This window comes from Parasteatoda tepidariorum, chromosome 4 (genome assembly GCF_982258835.1).
Source record: "Parasteatoda tepidariorum strain Cologne lab strain chromosome 4, Ptep-v5.0, whole genome shotgun sequence".
NCBI lineage: Eukaryota > Metazoa > Arthropoda > Arachnida > Araneae > Theridiidae > Parasteatoda > Parasteatoda tepidariorum.
In genome coordinates, this window is record NC_141758.1 from 11,966,452 (window position 1) to 11,982,884 (window position 16,433).

At 30.6% G+C, this 16,433-nt stretch overlaps 1 protein-coding gene across 1 annotated transcript in view; it reads left to right on the forward strand.

Moving 5' to 3' along the window:
* Positions 1 to 16,433, forward strand: part of LOC107451644 (potassium channel subfamily T member 2-like) — a 388,964-nt gene that overhangs the window by 164,950 nt on the left and 207,581 nt on the right. The window contains exons 3-4 of the mRNA XM_071181980.2: positions 5,376 to 5,455; positions 13,662 to 13,761. Of these exons, the coding sequence (XP_071038081.2) occupies positions 5,376 to 5,455; positions 13,662 to 13,761 (180 nt within the window). The remainder of the gene's footprint in view (positions 1 to 5,375; positions 5,456 to 13,661; positions 13,762 to 16,433) is intronic.

The window sequence follows — 16,433 nt, forward strand, 5'->3', positions numbered from 1 at the left end:
TATTTTTTAAGGAATAGAGTAAAATCATTGATTCCAAAACCGATCATTAGTTTTAAGATATGGTACTTCAATTTTGTAATAAATTATGACGGTATGTTGAGAGGAAAGCATTTTGATAGGCATACTTTAGGAAACAGTTTGGGTAATTATTGGATGTCTAAAACACATCAATACAAAAGATTGCAGTTAAAAAATCAATTAAAACTTTTTCCCTGAAAGTTTGAAGTTTATGATAGATACATGAAAGTAATGAAGTGCACATAATTAATCAATAACTTAATTCAATGTTTCCCGATGTAATGACTTTTGTGTAACCTTTCTAAATTTTTCGTAACGCTGTGTACCACTAGTAAAAAAATGAATTTATTTTTACAATAAAAATTGCACAGAAGTTAAAAATCACAACTGGCTGTTGACACCACTAATTATTAACTGTTAACTCTGCAAAAAATAGCCAATAGAAAAGTATGTAATCGTAAATTTTCAAAGCTAGTTTGGTCTTTAAATAAAATTTTTTGAAATTTTCGTTTGTTTCAAGATATTTTGCATAAGAACGCGTACTGACTTTATTAATCAATACTTTACCTTAGTACGTGATTTTATTTTATTTTACAACCGGCGTTGAACAGCCGATCCAATTTTGACGACTCCGTTGCGTGGTTATTTTGAGTACAACCCAGAAGACAAGTGAACTTCTGGTTCAAGTGCAGAGACAAACTACAGGACTTTTGTATTGAACTAACCAGCATTTGCGTTACATGGAGAGGAAAACTCTAAAGCTCTCCATATTTAACATGACAGTGAGGGAACTCTAACCTATGTTCCGTCTACCACTGGGGATATTTTGCGTGGTCGGTGTGAGCCGGTTGCAGAATTCATATCGACCAACCATAGCTGAAATTCGAATCTGGGTCAATTCATTGTTATACGAGTGATCTATCTTCTGAATCACCCAGTATATATTTTATATTTTATTTTATAACCGTCGTTGAAAAGCTAACCCAATTTTGAGTATACGATTATCAATGTTCATCTCTATAGGCTTGTAATTTTGAACCCAAACGAGAAGACAAGGGAACTTCTGGATCAAGTTTAGGGAGTAATTTGAATTCGTGAAGGACTTTTCGATGGAACTAACCTATATTTGCGTTACATGGAGTGGAAAACCGCGAAAATCTCCCATGGTTAGCCAGATGGCTAGAGAAATTTAACCTACGATTACTGCTGTCTACCTTATGTCAGCACTGTTGTCGGAGCAACCCGTGGGTGGAATTAATACCTACCAGTCACCGTTAAGATTCAAACCTGGGTTCTCTCATTTGGAGGCGAACGCTCTATGCCCCTAGCCCCCGCTGCTCATAGGTGCATATTTTGCTTATAAGCAACCACATCAGAGATATTGAGAAATTATAATTTTTCTTATAAACTAGGGGACTAAGCCTCAAAGCTTCGCCTTAATTGTTGTTTCTTGGCAGAAATTTTTTTTTTGTTTTTTTTTTTACTTTTTAACAAAAGTTGAAATTACTTAACAGATATGTACTTAAAATAATTTTGTTTGCTTACGCTTGCGCCTACATTTCGCTCGACCAAATATTATTATCTATTAATATTATAAATGTTTAGATCTATTGACTAACAGAAGTAATTTTTCTAAGTAATCATTTTTTGAACTAACATTTATATTGTCATAACATTATATTGTTCTAACAAATTTGGTAAGTCCACTACCGTAATTTTATATTTTCGTTTACCAAATGGGCGGATATATTAAATACTACTTTATGTACTCTATGCTCTTTATAATACTCTTTTATAAAATGTGCTTCTGTCACATTTTGGATGAAGCTGATCGTTACGTTCTAAATCATTTAACAAATCCTTATAACTGTAATTTATAACAATATATCAATATTATTTGCACAAAAAATAATAACTGTTAAACGGTTAATAAGATTTGAAATTTTTTTTGAATCAATTTATGTTTAAAAGTAGCACAGAATTGCGTTATAATAATAAAAAACAACAACAATTCTCTTAGTTTTGAACTCTTAAATCAGAAACGTAATAATACCAGTACATGAAAATACTTTTAAATTAGGGACACAAAAATATGTATAGAAAAACAATTTCAGAATGCAACGACCTATAGGGGGCTATAATAACTGCTAGCAGAGCATCAATTGCACTAAAGATTTCTGCAATGTAGCATAATAACGTTCTTTCTTTATTGTGGCTAATAAAATTTAATAAAGAAAAATGTATGATATTCTTTCGTATGCAATTGAATTAAAAAATGGAATATCTTTTTTTTAGAGAAACATGCAAAACACATGGGAAAATATTTATAAAAAATCTTGTTATTAGAGTTTAAACCTATTGCCGGAGAAATCGTTCTACTACATTTAATGATCTAATATGAAAGGTCTATTTAAATTTCACATTCCATACATTTTTGAATCATATTACTTCAAACATTAAAATTATGCAAAAAGTATACCGAAGCACATAATGTTATACCATTTAATTTTGGAAAAAAAGTTTTTATCAAAAAATTTAAAGTTTCAATAAAAAATCATCATTTATAAACTAAAAAACGAAAAATAAAGAATATTTACGATAAATAAAAACGATTCCAAAAATTCCTCATATTGAAATAAGAAAATTTCATATTGTTTTTTTTTTTAGTCTTTAAGTTCTTAATCAGACGTGGAAAACCATTCTGTAGAGAACTTTCATCAAATTAGAAAAAAAAATTATCTACAAGTAAATTTTTTATTACAAAAATCATGACACTCACTTGTTTCAAGAATCCGGAGATTTCCAAATGAAATATTCTTCGTTTGAAAATTTTATTCTCATATAATAAATATATATAGATTATCCCTTCACTACTTTTAGATAGACATACAACACAATTTTATAGTTGTAAGCTCTCGATATGAATTTCACATATGTAACTTAAGAACAGAATAGCTGAATTCCAGTTTTAATTATTCATTCAAAATTTAAAAAAAAACACTCACCAAGAAAACGATAAAAAATTATTAATAATCATCACAAATGATACTGTTCCAAGTAATTCGGATGATTCTTTATTCTTGTTTTCCGAATTATATAGATTCAGAAATATATATACTATTATATAAAAAAGAATATTCTATAACTATTACAGTTCTGCACGTTCTGAAATCACGTTTATTCATTGGGATGAAGTAAGCAATGTTGACTTCACTTTAATTTGTTTTGAATCGAAGAAAAAAAATTTTTTTCCGTAATTCACACATCTGCAACAGTATACGATCACGAAATTGTAAGTTATCGGTAGCAAGTTTATTGATAACAGAAAGATAAACATTATTCAGAAATTGTTCTTCAAATGTTGGGCGCATTCTGTTTCAGAAAGATTTTCTACTGCTCTGGGTCGTTTTTTTTTCAAGTTCTTCCTTTTCCTTAGGGAAATTTTTGGTTCTTATTTGCTGCTAAAAAGATGGCGTCCTACTCTGCCAATGATTCTGATAGAACTGAATGAACACTTAATAAATAAAAGCCTGAAAATATACTATCCCGCTAGAGGGCGTATTCAAGCGTTGCGATCGCGAACACCTTTATTACCTACATTAATTTTATACTGATGACAACTAAAACAATATGGAACTGAATAAGGGAAAACTGGATCCTTCCAGGTGATTTTCCGGCTAATAAAAATGCATCGACAACAATGGAACACTGTACTAAATGATTATGCTTTTATGTTATATCTAAAAGTATATATATATAACGCTAGTCTAAATAATTGAAGAAAAAATTTTTTCTTCAAAGTATGCAACGTGCATGCACTCTTCTACTGATAAGTGTAACTTTACGTGTATTATTAGCCTTTGTATACTTGTGAATCTGGAACAGGTTACAAATAATTCAGAGATGCCAACTGCTCCAGACACGCCAAAATAATTAAAAAAGCGGTGAAAACTGCAAAGTAAACTTTGCAAATATTTGACTATTTTTGTGTGTTTTTTAAAAGTCATAGAACGACATAAGCATACCTGCAAACTTTTACGCATTTGGCGTCAAATTTTATTTTTATATTTAAAGTGGTAGTGAAATGTATGCTTTCTACAGATTCCTTGCATTTATCAACTTAATTTATGATCTTTTATACCACGACTATTTTTTAAAAAATTAAGGATATATATTAATATGTAATACTGTCGTAGATGTCTGCGTAAGCTTTTTCAAACTTCAGCGTATGATTATGCCTAAAATAGTTATTAAAGTTTCATTTTACTGCCCCTGGGGCATAAATTAAAAGTTAACAGGTATGCATTTTAAAGGCTCGAAAGGATTAAAAGTTAGCAGGTATGCACAAATACTTCATTCGTTGTTGTAGAACTGGGCACCTGATGCCTAAATGGCCCTTTTCCCATTCATCTTGAAATATCCCATGACTGAAACATACATAGGAAATATGTGATGTTGGCTGTATGCATACCCTCCAACTGCTACGGAATTTCCGTAGTTTCAGAAATCTTCTTTTCAGACGGTAGCAAAATTAATGTCTTAATATTTATAAAAAAATTTTTTTACCGTAACTTGTCCACTATTACTTATAAAAGCGCAGGCCATATGGCTAGATTCTTATGTTCTGATAAAAGTTTTATGAATGATCCATTTGCTTTAAAAATTTCTACTTTGGTTCGCTACCACTAGAAAGAATTATTTTCAAAATCTTCATAAGTTGGAGGGTATGGCTGTATGCATAAACGCTATATGGTGGTGAATTATATAATCCTACGAATTATTTAGAAATAGTGGTGGATAAAAATGAACTGAATTGAATTTATTGAACCAAGAATCACAATTGATAAACTACCACTTAAAATATATATTTGCTGTCCGGAGCAATTTGGCATCTCTGATAATTAATGTATGCACCATTGGTCACTCAGCACATACAGAGATGCCAACTGCTCAAGACACGAAAAATAATTTAAAAAAAAAACGGTAAATAGCTAAAAAGTAAATTTTGCAAATATTTCACTATTTTTGCTTGTTTTTTGAAAGGTATAGAATGACATAAGTACTTAAAGTTGTGAATCATATAAGCCTACGAATTATTTAGAAATAGTGGTGGATAAAAATCAACTTAATTGAATTTATTAAATCAAGAATTACAATTGATAAACTACCACTTTAAATTATATATCTGCTGTCCGGAGCAAGTTGGCATCTCTGCACATATCCCAATAATTATTTATCTCAATAGCAACTTGGAAAGGACACACTTTCTTTTACACTTTATTCAATTAAAAACATTAGTTTTAATATTTGTTTATTTCAATTAATATAATGAATACATGAAGTATTATTTCTTTCAGGGTGAGAGTTGAATTTTATGTGAACGAGAATAATGTCAAAGAAAGATTGCAGCTATATTTCTTTAAAAATCAAAGTTCAAGTAAGTACTCGTTTCAGTTATATTAAATATTTTCATAAAATTTGCTAATACATACTTGTAAAAGTTCTTGCTGAGGAGATTGCATGGATTACGCAACAAAAGTTCAGCGTTCTGTTACAGAAATTAGTGAAACAAATGAAATAAAAACCGTTTACAGAACTGAGAACTCTGAATAGTAAACAATACACTGGAATAGACATAAAGAATATTTTTATGAAGATTGTTTTGAATTACGTTTTAAAGTTTCAAACGTTTGGACCCTCGGACCATTACGAGAAAGAGTCACAAGAGCTCCAAAATTTAGAGCTTTTTTGAGCCAGTAAATGTATTATTTGAAACCTGTAATTAGATTATTCAATGAATATTCTATTATTTGTTTCACACTTTTGTTATTTTTATGAGATTATTTAAGAAAAATTCCAATGAATAAAGAATAAGAAAATTTAAAGAAATTTTTTTTTTCGAACTGCATAAACTATGAAACTTTGAATAAAAAGAGTTCAATAAACTATAGGAAAAGATACAAAGATAAAAAAAAATTACACTACTATTTCGCATCAAATATTTAAATAGGAAGTAAAATAACCAAATTCAACAAGAAAAGAATTTGAAGGCATTGATTAAAAGAAAAAATAGTGCGTGGAGTCCCTCCGCGCGGAAGAAGTTAAACTTCGCAACCTGCAACGTTAATTGTAGAAGAATCAGCACAAGCGACTAGGGACAGGACGATTCCATTATACAAACGGACTTAGAAAATTTAGAAAGGGGAAAATGAGCTCGATATCGGGAAAACGTTGCTGGTGAGAGCATTAGCTTAGCAAAATATCGCCTTATTTTAGCGCCAACATTGGAAGTCAAATTTCGGTGGAATTTTCTGAAAAAAAAAAAAAATTAACTAGGGTCATCAAAAAAGAAAGAATTGATTATTAGGCTTAACAGAGAAGACAGTCAGATTTGATTTTTTTTTTTATCTTCAAAGAACGTTTTTGATGCAGAGAGGTACGTACCTCAGTACTGTTGACAATTATCGGTCGCTGTTCCAACAATTCTGTACATGTTGGCATTGAGCGTGAGAGGGGGGGGGGAGATCGTGAAAAGTATTCCGTGTATGAACCGGGCAGTGGCATTTGACCTTAAAAAACATCAGTGCAGGGAATACCGGGCAAACGTATATCGGGCAGTGGCACTTAACTAGACCTTGTATATATTTCAGACATTTACCAAAAGTCTAGTCAACTAGAAAGTCTAAACAAGCGGTATATCCTACAGTGATGTTTTTTTTAAGGTTCATTGCCATTTCCCGGTATACCCTACGCTGATGATTTTTTAAGGTCAAGTGCCACTGCCCGGTATATATTTGCCCGGTATACGCTACACTGATGTTTTTTTAAGGTCAAGTGCCATTGCCCGGTATACACTACACTGATGTTTTTTAAGGTCAAGTGCCACTGTCCGGTATATATTTGCCCGGTATACCCTACACTGATGTTTGTTTAAGGTTCAGTGCCATTGCCCGGTATGTATTTGCCCGGTATACCCTACGCTGATGCTTTTTTAAGGTCAAGTGCCATTGCCCGGTATAATTCTCACGTTTCATACTTTGCCTAAAAACATCCAGCATTCTATACAATGCAGGCGTTTCATACTTTGCCGGTTACATACATATATTAAGATCTAACTAACTTTAAAGTAAAAAAAAATTAAAAACAAATGCAAAACAGATAACAATAATAAAAACAAAGACATAACGAAAAAATTCAACAAATAACATATTTTATACGAGTTTGAAAATGACAGCAAACGTCGCAAAAAATAAACATAAAAACAAATGCGAACGGTGACGGTAAACCTTCGAAATTTAGCCAATACGCCAAGGAAGCGAACAAAAAAATCCCCAATATTCTCAGTGTAATTACCCTCTTTCCCTATTTTTACTCTTCCGACGAAACTCTTAAGTTTTTAACATTATGGAAGTGTCCTTCCCCTAGTCGCTTGTAGAATCAGCAGTCGTAGAAGGATCACTAGTTCTATTCAACGACTCTTTTTCCTACTCCGCTCGCTTCCGTGCTCTGTAATAACGGTAATTTTGTGCATTTTTCCCTCGTGGATCTCTTGAACCAGTGCTTGTGGTTGCCTCATTGTCTCGCCCTCGAAAATGCATTTGTATTAATAATGTATGCGTCATAATGTAATTTCAAAAGAGAAACAATCAATTGATATTCACAAGAGACGTACCTTGACATAACCTTAAATCCGTCGCATTGTCCGTGGGATTGTTTTCACTCATTTTTTACAATTGTTATCCACTAAATTTGAAAATAAAAAATACTGTTCTATTAAATTGTATGTGTATCAAATCAAACTAAAAAAATATTTATAGAAAAACAATACTTTTATTATTTTTATGCTAGTGAGGACCGAAACAATATGGAAATGAATGAGGGAAAACTGGATCCTACCACGTGATTTCCCGGCCAATAAAAATGTAGCGTTAAACGTTTAACGCAACCTTGTTGGAAGTCGCATAAGAAGTATAACTTCAATAAATTATTCAAAGGAATAGCTTATTCAATGAATATTCTATTACTTGTTTCATTATATTTATGAGATTATTTAAGAAAAATTCCAATGAAAAAAAGGAAATGAAAATTTAAAAGAAAAACTTTTTCTCCGAACTGCATAAAATATGAAACAAATATTGAATCAACTATATATATCATTTGTTGTTTGCCTACCACTAGAAATTTAATTTCCTCTCATTGCATATCAATACCAGCACTTTTATAGCTAGTAGTTTATGCAATACATATAAAAAAAGTGTTGAAATAAATGATACACATACGAAATTTAAAAATTATTTATAATAAATTATTTTTTGCAACGAGTGGTAGATTAATTTCATCAAATATACTTCAAATGAAGTTTTAATTTTCTTGGTAAAACTCGCAAATAAGGTACCCTAACGCAGATGAAAGCGAGCATAATTTGCTCAATGGTTTCAGTTTAACACGTTGATTGCCACGGGTGTAAGCGATGACCGGCGAAGTCAAAATTATTAAAAATGCATAATTTGAGTAATTTTTAATTTTTTTACATTATTATCGTTACTAAAATGGTCTGAGGAATATAGAACACACTAAAATAGCTTTATTTATATATGCAGAGATGCCAACTTGTTCCGGACAATGAATAAATATTTTCAAGTGGTAGTTTATTAATAGTGATTCTTGGTTTAATAAATTCAATCTAGTAGATTTTGATCCCCTATTATTTCTAAACAATTCGTAGGCCTATATAATTCACCACTAGTATCAGATGTGTCATGTAAGGGCGGTAAGGCCTCAGACGAACAGTTCCAGTACAACGAACGAACAGCTAAAACTTTTTAAATGCTAAAACTTTTAAAACTAGCAAAATCTGTCTAATATTTGCAAATTTAGTTTGTAGTTATTTTTCGTTGAGGCCAGATGGGCAAGCCATGTAAAATTAGCGTGGCATTCAGTGCGTTTAATTTAGCTTTAACCGGTAAGCACCCAGCGTCATATTTGCAGAACAGCTTTTTTTCTTTCAAAAATATCTATTGCGGTAGGGTAATTTCTTATTTATTGTAATTTGTCTTAGAGAATTAAAAGATTCTCTTACACTGCAATTTATTAATGAATTAAGTTCTAGATCTAGAATTATAAAAAGCTGGGACTTTTCGAAATGAAATGGCGGCTGATAGTACTAGCTAGTACTTAGTAACTTAACCGCTTAGTTTAGCGTCATATCGAAAATATACTTTTTGTTTCACTTCCATATAAAAAGCTAGGATAAAACCGATTAACTTTTATACTACATTCATTAACATATTTTCTAACTTGTACGGTCGTTGAAAAAGATTTTAAGAAATCGCAGTAAAACAACAATTAAATTTGGAAGAATTATCTAGAAACAAAACTATTACAGGGTTCCCACTGCCTGGAAACTTTCTAAAGTGATTGCAAAAGTGTGATATATCTAGATGTTTTAAGTTATCAATGAATTTACTGGAAATACATATAGATGCAAAAAATAACTCGCGAATAATTTTTTAATTCTCAAATAAAAGATATATCTAAGCATTTTTCAGCAGTCTTGAAAAAACTTAGCTACCACACATTTATTTTTTCTTGGTCACGGGGACCTTACCCTGTATCATGACATCTAAAAGCGTAATCAGGCAATAAATCATCATCATCGAAATATATCTGGGCGCCAGGGGACCGTTAGCGACCTTTTTCCCATTCGTTTTGTATTGTGGTCTTTAACGTGGTTCTTTCTGGTAATTGGAATAAAAGGAAATTAAATATTTTGTATTTTAGTTAAAATTACGTCACTACAAAAATGAGCTGCCATCGGTCTGAGGTTTATTAAAAAGTAAAAATTTCATTGAATCCATTTACTATCACCCAACAAATAGATCTAAAGAACATATTTGTTTTAAAAAATTATTAATTCGTCCTGGTAGTATAAATTCTTTTTTGAAACTTAAAACTTTAAGATTTAATACGTTAAAATGCAAATGTTGCTACCACTAAGAAAATTATTTATCAACAGTGTACAAGTTGGCAGCTAGGCATTAATATACTTGCCTACTTTTATGATTTTTACAAACGATATATTCAATTGGTAGTATGTATGCAATTTTCTGTATTAATATATTAACCCGTTTTGTCCCGAATTTATGTATGGAAATGATACAAAAAGTGGTTTTATGGAAAAAGTGATTTAATACAATATCGAAATTAATTGGTTTTTCCACTGTTAAGGCATTCGAAAAGTCTTTGATAGATCATAAAGTACTTGTTCCTTATAATTCTAAATCTAATCAGAAATAACTAAATCATTGTGGTATCTGAGAATCTTTTAATTCTCCCAGATAAATGAAAATTCTGAAAAAAGTTTCCCTCCACAATGAATGTCTTTGAAAAAAGGAACTGTCCTAAATATATGACGCTGTGCGTTAACCGTCTAATCTGAGTTTTGATATAAAGTTATTTTAAAGTTATTTAAAATTTGATATAAAGTTATTTTAAACACCACACCATAAGGAATTAACAAAAACATTTGTAGAAAGTGTGAAAATTTTGCTTTATATGTCTAAAAGTATAAATACGTTAATTGTTCGACCACCACACCATTAAAATAGAGTCCTAGTACGAGAAAATGGGATAATTAGAGATGTCCACTTATTCTTGTGAACCATACATTATACCTTTATTTTTGTTCTTATTACATTAAACTCATTAGTACGGCACCCATGAAGGACCTACTATGCCTATCTCCGTCTTCTTTACCTTGGGTTTTGGGGTGCGGGAGCAGATTTTCCGGTTGGGTGGCCCACAAAACTCAGAGTCTCCGAGTATGCTTGGTACACTTTTTAACGACCCACTGAATGGATGAAAGGCCGAGTCAATCTTATCCGGTCTGAGAATAAAACCCCGGACCTTTAGCACGTCAGCTCTACCACCAGATCTTCTCATAACATTATAAACATGTTATGAGAGCGAGCTTTACAGATAATTTACACTACAAATGTCGCTGGTGATCACTTAATTTTGAATAAAGAAAATGCGAGTTGAGGAAAATTAGCAACGCTGTCCGAGTTAAAAAAAAAATGGATATGAAAGGCAAATTCAGAAAAGTCAATATAGCTCCGGCTGAGCAAGGTTGACTTAGTCCTTCATTCCTTCAGCGGGTCGATAAAATGAGTACCAAGCACGCTTGGGGACTAAAGACTGGGGTTTCCGAGTTCGGCTGACCACCCAACTGGAACATCTATCTACTCCTGCACCCCAGAGCCCAAGGTCAAGAAAAATGAGATGGGGACAGTAGGTCTTAACCCGTTTTGAACTGTCGCGCCACTGAGTTTAGTTTAATTGTATTTCAGAGGTCAGTAGCTTGGCTAACACATGTATTTTTTATTTAATATTAAATAGTTGATAGGTCTCGAACTAATAATCAAACTTTTAATATAGGAGAATGAAATGCGAGATGGCATATCTTATTTGATAAATTCATTACAGTGCATATTACTCTAATAATGAATATATGTAAGCCATGACAATTTGTAGGGAAGCTTTAATTGGCTTTTTCATCATTTCCGCATCAAAACGGTATAATAACATATTCATTTGGAATACCCTCAAGTACTGAGATGATTAAGAAACTCATAACAATCTATTCCATTTGGGGTAATGAATGTTCATTCTGACCGAATAGTTTGAATTCTCTTTGCAACTATGGTATTTTGGGAATAAGAGAAACATTGGAATTTCGTTTAGACTGCGCAATTATTTGAGTAATACGGTTTCTTCACGTAATGATTGTTGCTTATGAAGACATTTCAAGGTTATACGATGTATTTTGTAATATGCTTAGTGAATCAAATATATAATATATATAAATGTTTTTAAAGGATTTACGCGTGTAGTGAAAGAAATAAAAACATATTAGCCTGAATAACTCTGATTTAGAGATGAAATAATTTTTATGTAACACATTTTGATATAATATTACCAAAACATTTATTTTGTAGAAAATTAAAAGTGTGGGGGGAAAAATATTTTGTGTTCGTAATAATCATGATACTCAGGTATATTGTGTAAGTTAAATATTGTTAGTAAATTTGAATAATTATTCGCTAAATAATAATGCGAGTCCCCCACGAAGACAAAATTACTGGAGTTCCCTGGATTGAGTTCAAGATTAGAAGGCTACAGAGTTGAACATTGGTAGTCGTAAACTCAAAATTGGGTCGACTGTTCAACGGCAATTATAAAAATTAAAAAAAAAAAATCGGGATACGGAAATTAAGAAATTTAACCAGAAATCCAAAGTAGTAAGACAAGAGGCATCTTTATCTGATAAAAATAATTTTATTCGCTCCATCGTGGGAAAACTTCAAAACTGATTTCATAAAACTTATTTTATGAAATTTCAATAATTATTTTAACCAGCCTTGAGAAAAATATGTCTTTACATTTTCTACTAACTCTTTACATTTTGTAAGGTTTATAGATGCACTGTAATTTGATGATGCATTCTTATGGATACCTTGAGTCAGAATCAGATAAACCTGTACAATCTTAATAAACTTGCACAATCAGAAGAAGAAAAATAAACTAAATTAAAAACATAATTTTGAAATAAAATCTACAGCTTTTGGAACAAAGTTAATTTCAGATTTAGAAGTGTTAGAAGAGGTAACCTTTTATTTTAAGTAGCATAAGTTATTTTCAACACAAAGCAGAACTCACGTGTTAGATTAGTAACACAAATTCATTTAATTTGTAGAGAAAACAAACCTAGATGGCCCTTTTTCTGATTTTGAGATTCAAAAGCTGCTATACAATGTTTTTTGTTTCTTCAAATCTTTCGGCATTTTAGCTTGTATGTTAGAACTGGTAGCAAATTTTATTTTCGGCCATTTTGTTCCGGACATGTCAAAATAATTTTAAAAAAAACTTGCAACTATTTGACTATTTTTGCTTGCTTTTTAAAAGGATTAATATGACATATGAATAATGAAGTGGTGAATTATATAAACCTACGAATTATTTAGAAATAGTGGTGGATATAAAACTACTAAATTGAATTTATTAAACCAAGAATCATAATTAATAAAGTACCACTTTAAAATATTTATTTGTTGTCCGGTGCAAGTTGGCATCTCTGTATATTTAATAAATTTTATTTAAAAAAAATTGAGACATTAATAATTTTCGTTAAAACCTTTAAACTCTTTTCTTCCTAATAGGACCGTCCCGTTTTTCAAAAAAGGTAAAAAATGGTACTTCATGTGTTTGATTATTGGTAAATAGTTTTCAAAAACAAGATAGATATATTGACCCCAAAATATGAATGATACAAAGATTTTTTTTAAAATAAAATTCGAGGCGTAGTGCTTTCCAAAAGTTAAAAAAAGGAAGAAAAAACTAACTATCTACTTGGGATAAAGAAATATGAACTACTTTTTTTTCGTGTTGGTGCTTTTCATATATTGACAACTTTTTTCTATTTATAGCATTAATGGGTAAAATTAGGCAATTAAGTGTAGCCTTAATTTTTTATGCTAATTATGATCTTGCTACCACTTTGAATAGTGGGGGAGCATTGTTAGCATTTGTGGTATGGCATATTTTTTTATATCTTCTTTTTTAAAAATGATTTCCTTCAATTGCAGGTCTAAGAGTGAGAATTTTTACATTAGTTATCAAATTACTTCTATGCTTACTGTATGTGATAAGAGTTATTTTTGATCGAGGCCCAAACCATGCAGCGTGGTAAGATTTATTTTTTTTACTTTAATTCCTTCTGAAATTAATTTCAATCATTTTTAATCTTTATGTGATTATTTGCATATAATTATTTCTCAAGATTTAAAGCATTATCTTGTTATATATGTTGTTCTCATATCAGTCTTTTTTCGATTTCTCAAAAGCATGAGTCTACTTCTAAATACAGGATTTCTCTCACAGGATCCTTCTTAATATGCATTTTTATTATCCTTAATAAACAAGAAAACTAAAAAGTATACACGTAAAGGGGGGGGGGTCGCAAATTAATATTTTTAAGGAATGAAAAAAACTGTTTTTAAATTAAAATCTAACAAGTCACCTTACAGGAAGACATATATAATAAACAACATAATTAATCCCGGTTTGATGATTATTGTATCGTCTTCCTTAATTGTGATTTGTCAGATTTCTAGAACATATTTGTTTTTTTCCCCTCGCTTTAATATTAATTTACGTCCAAAGCATAGGATTTTTATCTCATTTTTATGAGGCTTCTAAAAAAACCTTGAGCTGTTAAGGGTGGTCTTTATGGAATACCCAGTAGGGAAATGTTTAAACAAGGTTGCCACAGGTAGCAGAAAATAAAAGAAGTACTAACTAATCAAATTCAAAATTTTATCCAGAGAGAATAAAATTAACAATTTTTTTAAAAATATATTTTCAGTAGACAATTGAAAGTGAATGCCTTTGGTTTAAATATGAATAATTTGAAATGCATGTTTTGATGTTAATTACAGTTGACTTATTAAAGACATGATAAATAAATCAAAATGAGTAGAGTTTCTACCACTTTTTTACATTTTTAGTCACCAGTGGCATCTCTGTCTGTCATGACGTGCATTGAAAATTGTACTACAAATTTTATAACACCTTTTTGAATTGTTTTAATGTGTGTCAGAAATTTGTCAATATGGTATACATTATTATTTCGAATTTTGAAATTGTTTTTAAGAAGGTTAATTTTCTAGATTTCATTTCTTCGAAAACTAATATAACAATTGATCAAGAGAAAAGTTAATAATCACACTTAATGAACATTTTCGCAACAGTAAGAGCGAAAATTATTTAAATGAACTTAAATGCTTATTGTTTTGCAATTAAAAAGATAAATTGTATTTAAATATTAATATATATTTTTTTGAAAAAAAAAACGGTAGATTTTATTATTTCAATTTGGAATTTTTCGGAAGTAGTTTTAAGAGATGTTGTGAAAAATCTAGGCTAATTATAATCCTTCTCTCTATGGGTAAATAAACAATTTAATTTATGCTTGAATAATATATATGTTCAACATCATTGAAAAATTAAATATTTTTTACTTTTATATTCTTAATTTTGTTGGTTATCATGTCACATTTTGCTAACCTTTTTGTTTTGTGAAAAGCAAAAATAATATTTTTCAGTATTTTAAGCTGTGAAAAAATTCATCTATCTATAAATATAATTTTTGTTGCATACATAAGCATTTTTAGTGACTGTCAGCAAAATTAAAAGTCAAAATCCTGGTGTCATAAATGCAAGGCTGTCAACTACTACGCCTTTTGCAAGAAGTTTTATATAGTGGTATACTATTAAAAACTAGAGCTTTTAAAGTTTTAGCCTATGTTTTAAAAGCATAATCACGAGAGAACTGGAAAAAGTGGCGTTCCATATGAGTTTTTGAATAATTTACAGAGAATCACTTTAAATCGGATCATGGTGCATTTTGAAAAAATGGTGCAGAGAATAACTTTAAATCGAATTTACAAAACTAAGAATCATACACTTAGTTATCACTAGAAGAATGGCAGTTATGGAATATTTTACTACCCCCCCCCAAAAAAAGTTAGAAATGAAATTTAAATTGTACCAGTTTTTTACTCTTTCCGTCTTGATATATTTATTAGCTTTTAGCATTGTATTCGCATATAATTGAGTTTGGAAATTATTTCATGTTGCACAATTTAATTTCCAGTTTAAATATCATTTGAATATTGAATACTTTTCGAAGTAGACAAAGCATTTTTGTGAACTCTTCAAATTTAAATACGTTGAACTTCGATACGCTTAGTTTAATCTACACTTAGAAGCTTTACAGCTCAATAATTAGGTTTTATACTTTTTTTTAAATAAGGAAGTGGCCAAAATTAATGAAAATCAAGTTTATTAAATCAAAATTAGCCACTTGCACTTCAAGGATTTGCACGGACGAAGCAAGACTTTACCAGAAAAAAAACTGCTATTACAGAGACCACAACTATTTGAAAGCAGTTTGAATTATTTTTTGTAGTGGAAGTGAAATAAAGCAGAATTTTTTGAAACAAGCAAATAAAAAAATCCTTTAGAAAACACCTGGGGGTGACCTGCTTTTTGAGGGACTTCAGGGCCATCAGACTTCATATCACGCTATGAAAGTGGTGACTTGGTAGTCTCTGTGTATAGGAGCAAAAAACTTTTAGTACTTGCACGAAGTACAGAACTGCTCAAGCATATTTTAACTTGTTTTGATTTTAAGTTGGAAGAGGTTTTATAGAAACTTCTGTTTTTAGACTCTCAGGAAATTTATGAACCTGAGGAATCGGTCTAGTTGGGTTAGACTTGACCAATTAGAATTGAACGATTAGAGGGAACCGTTCAAGTATATTTTAACTTGTATTGATATTAAGGTGGACGAGCTT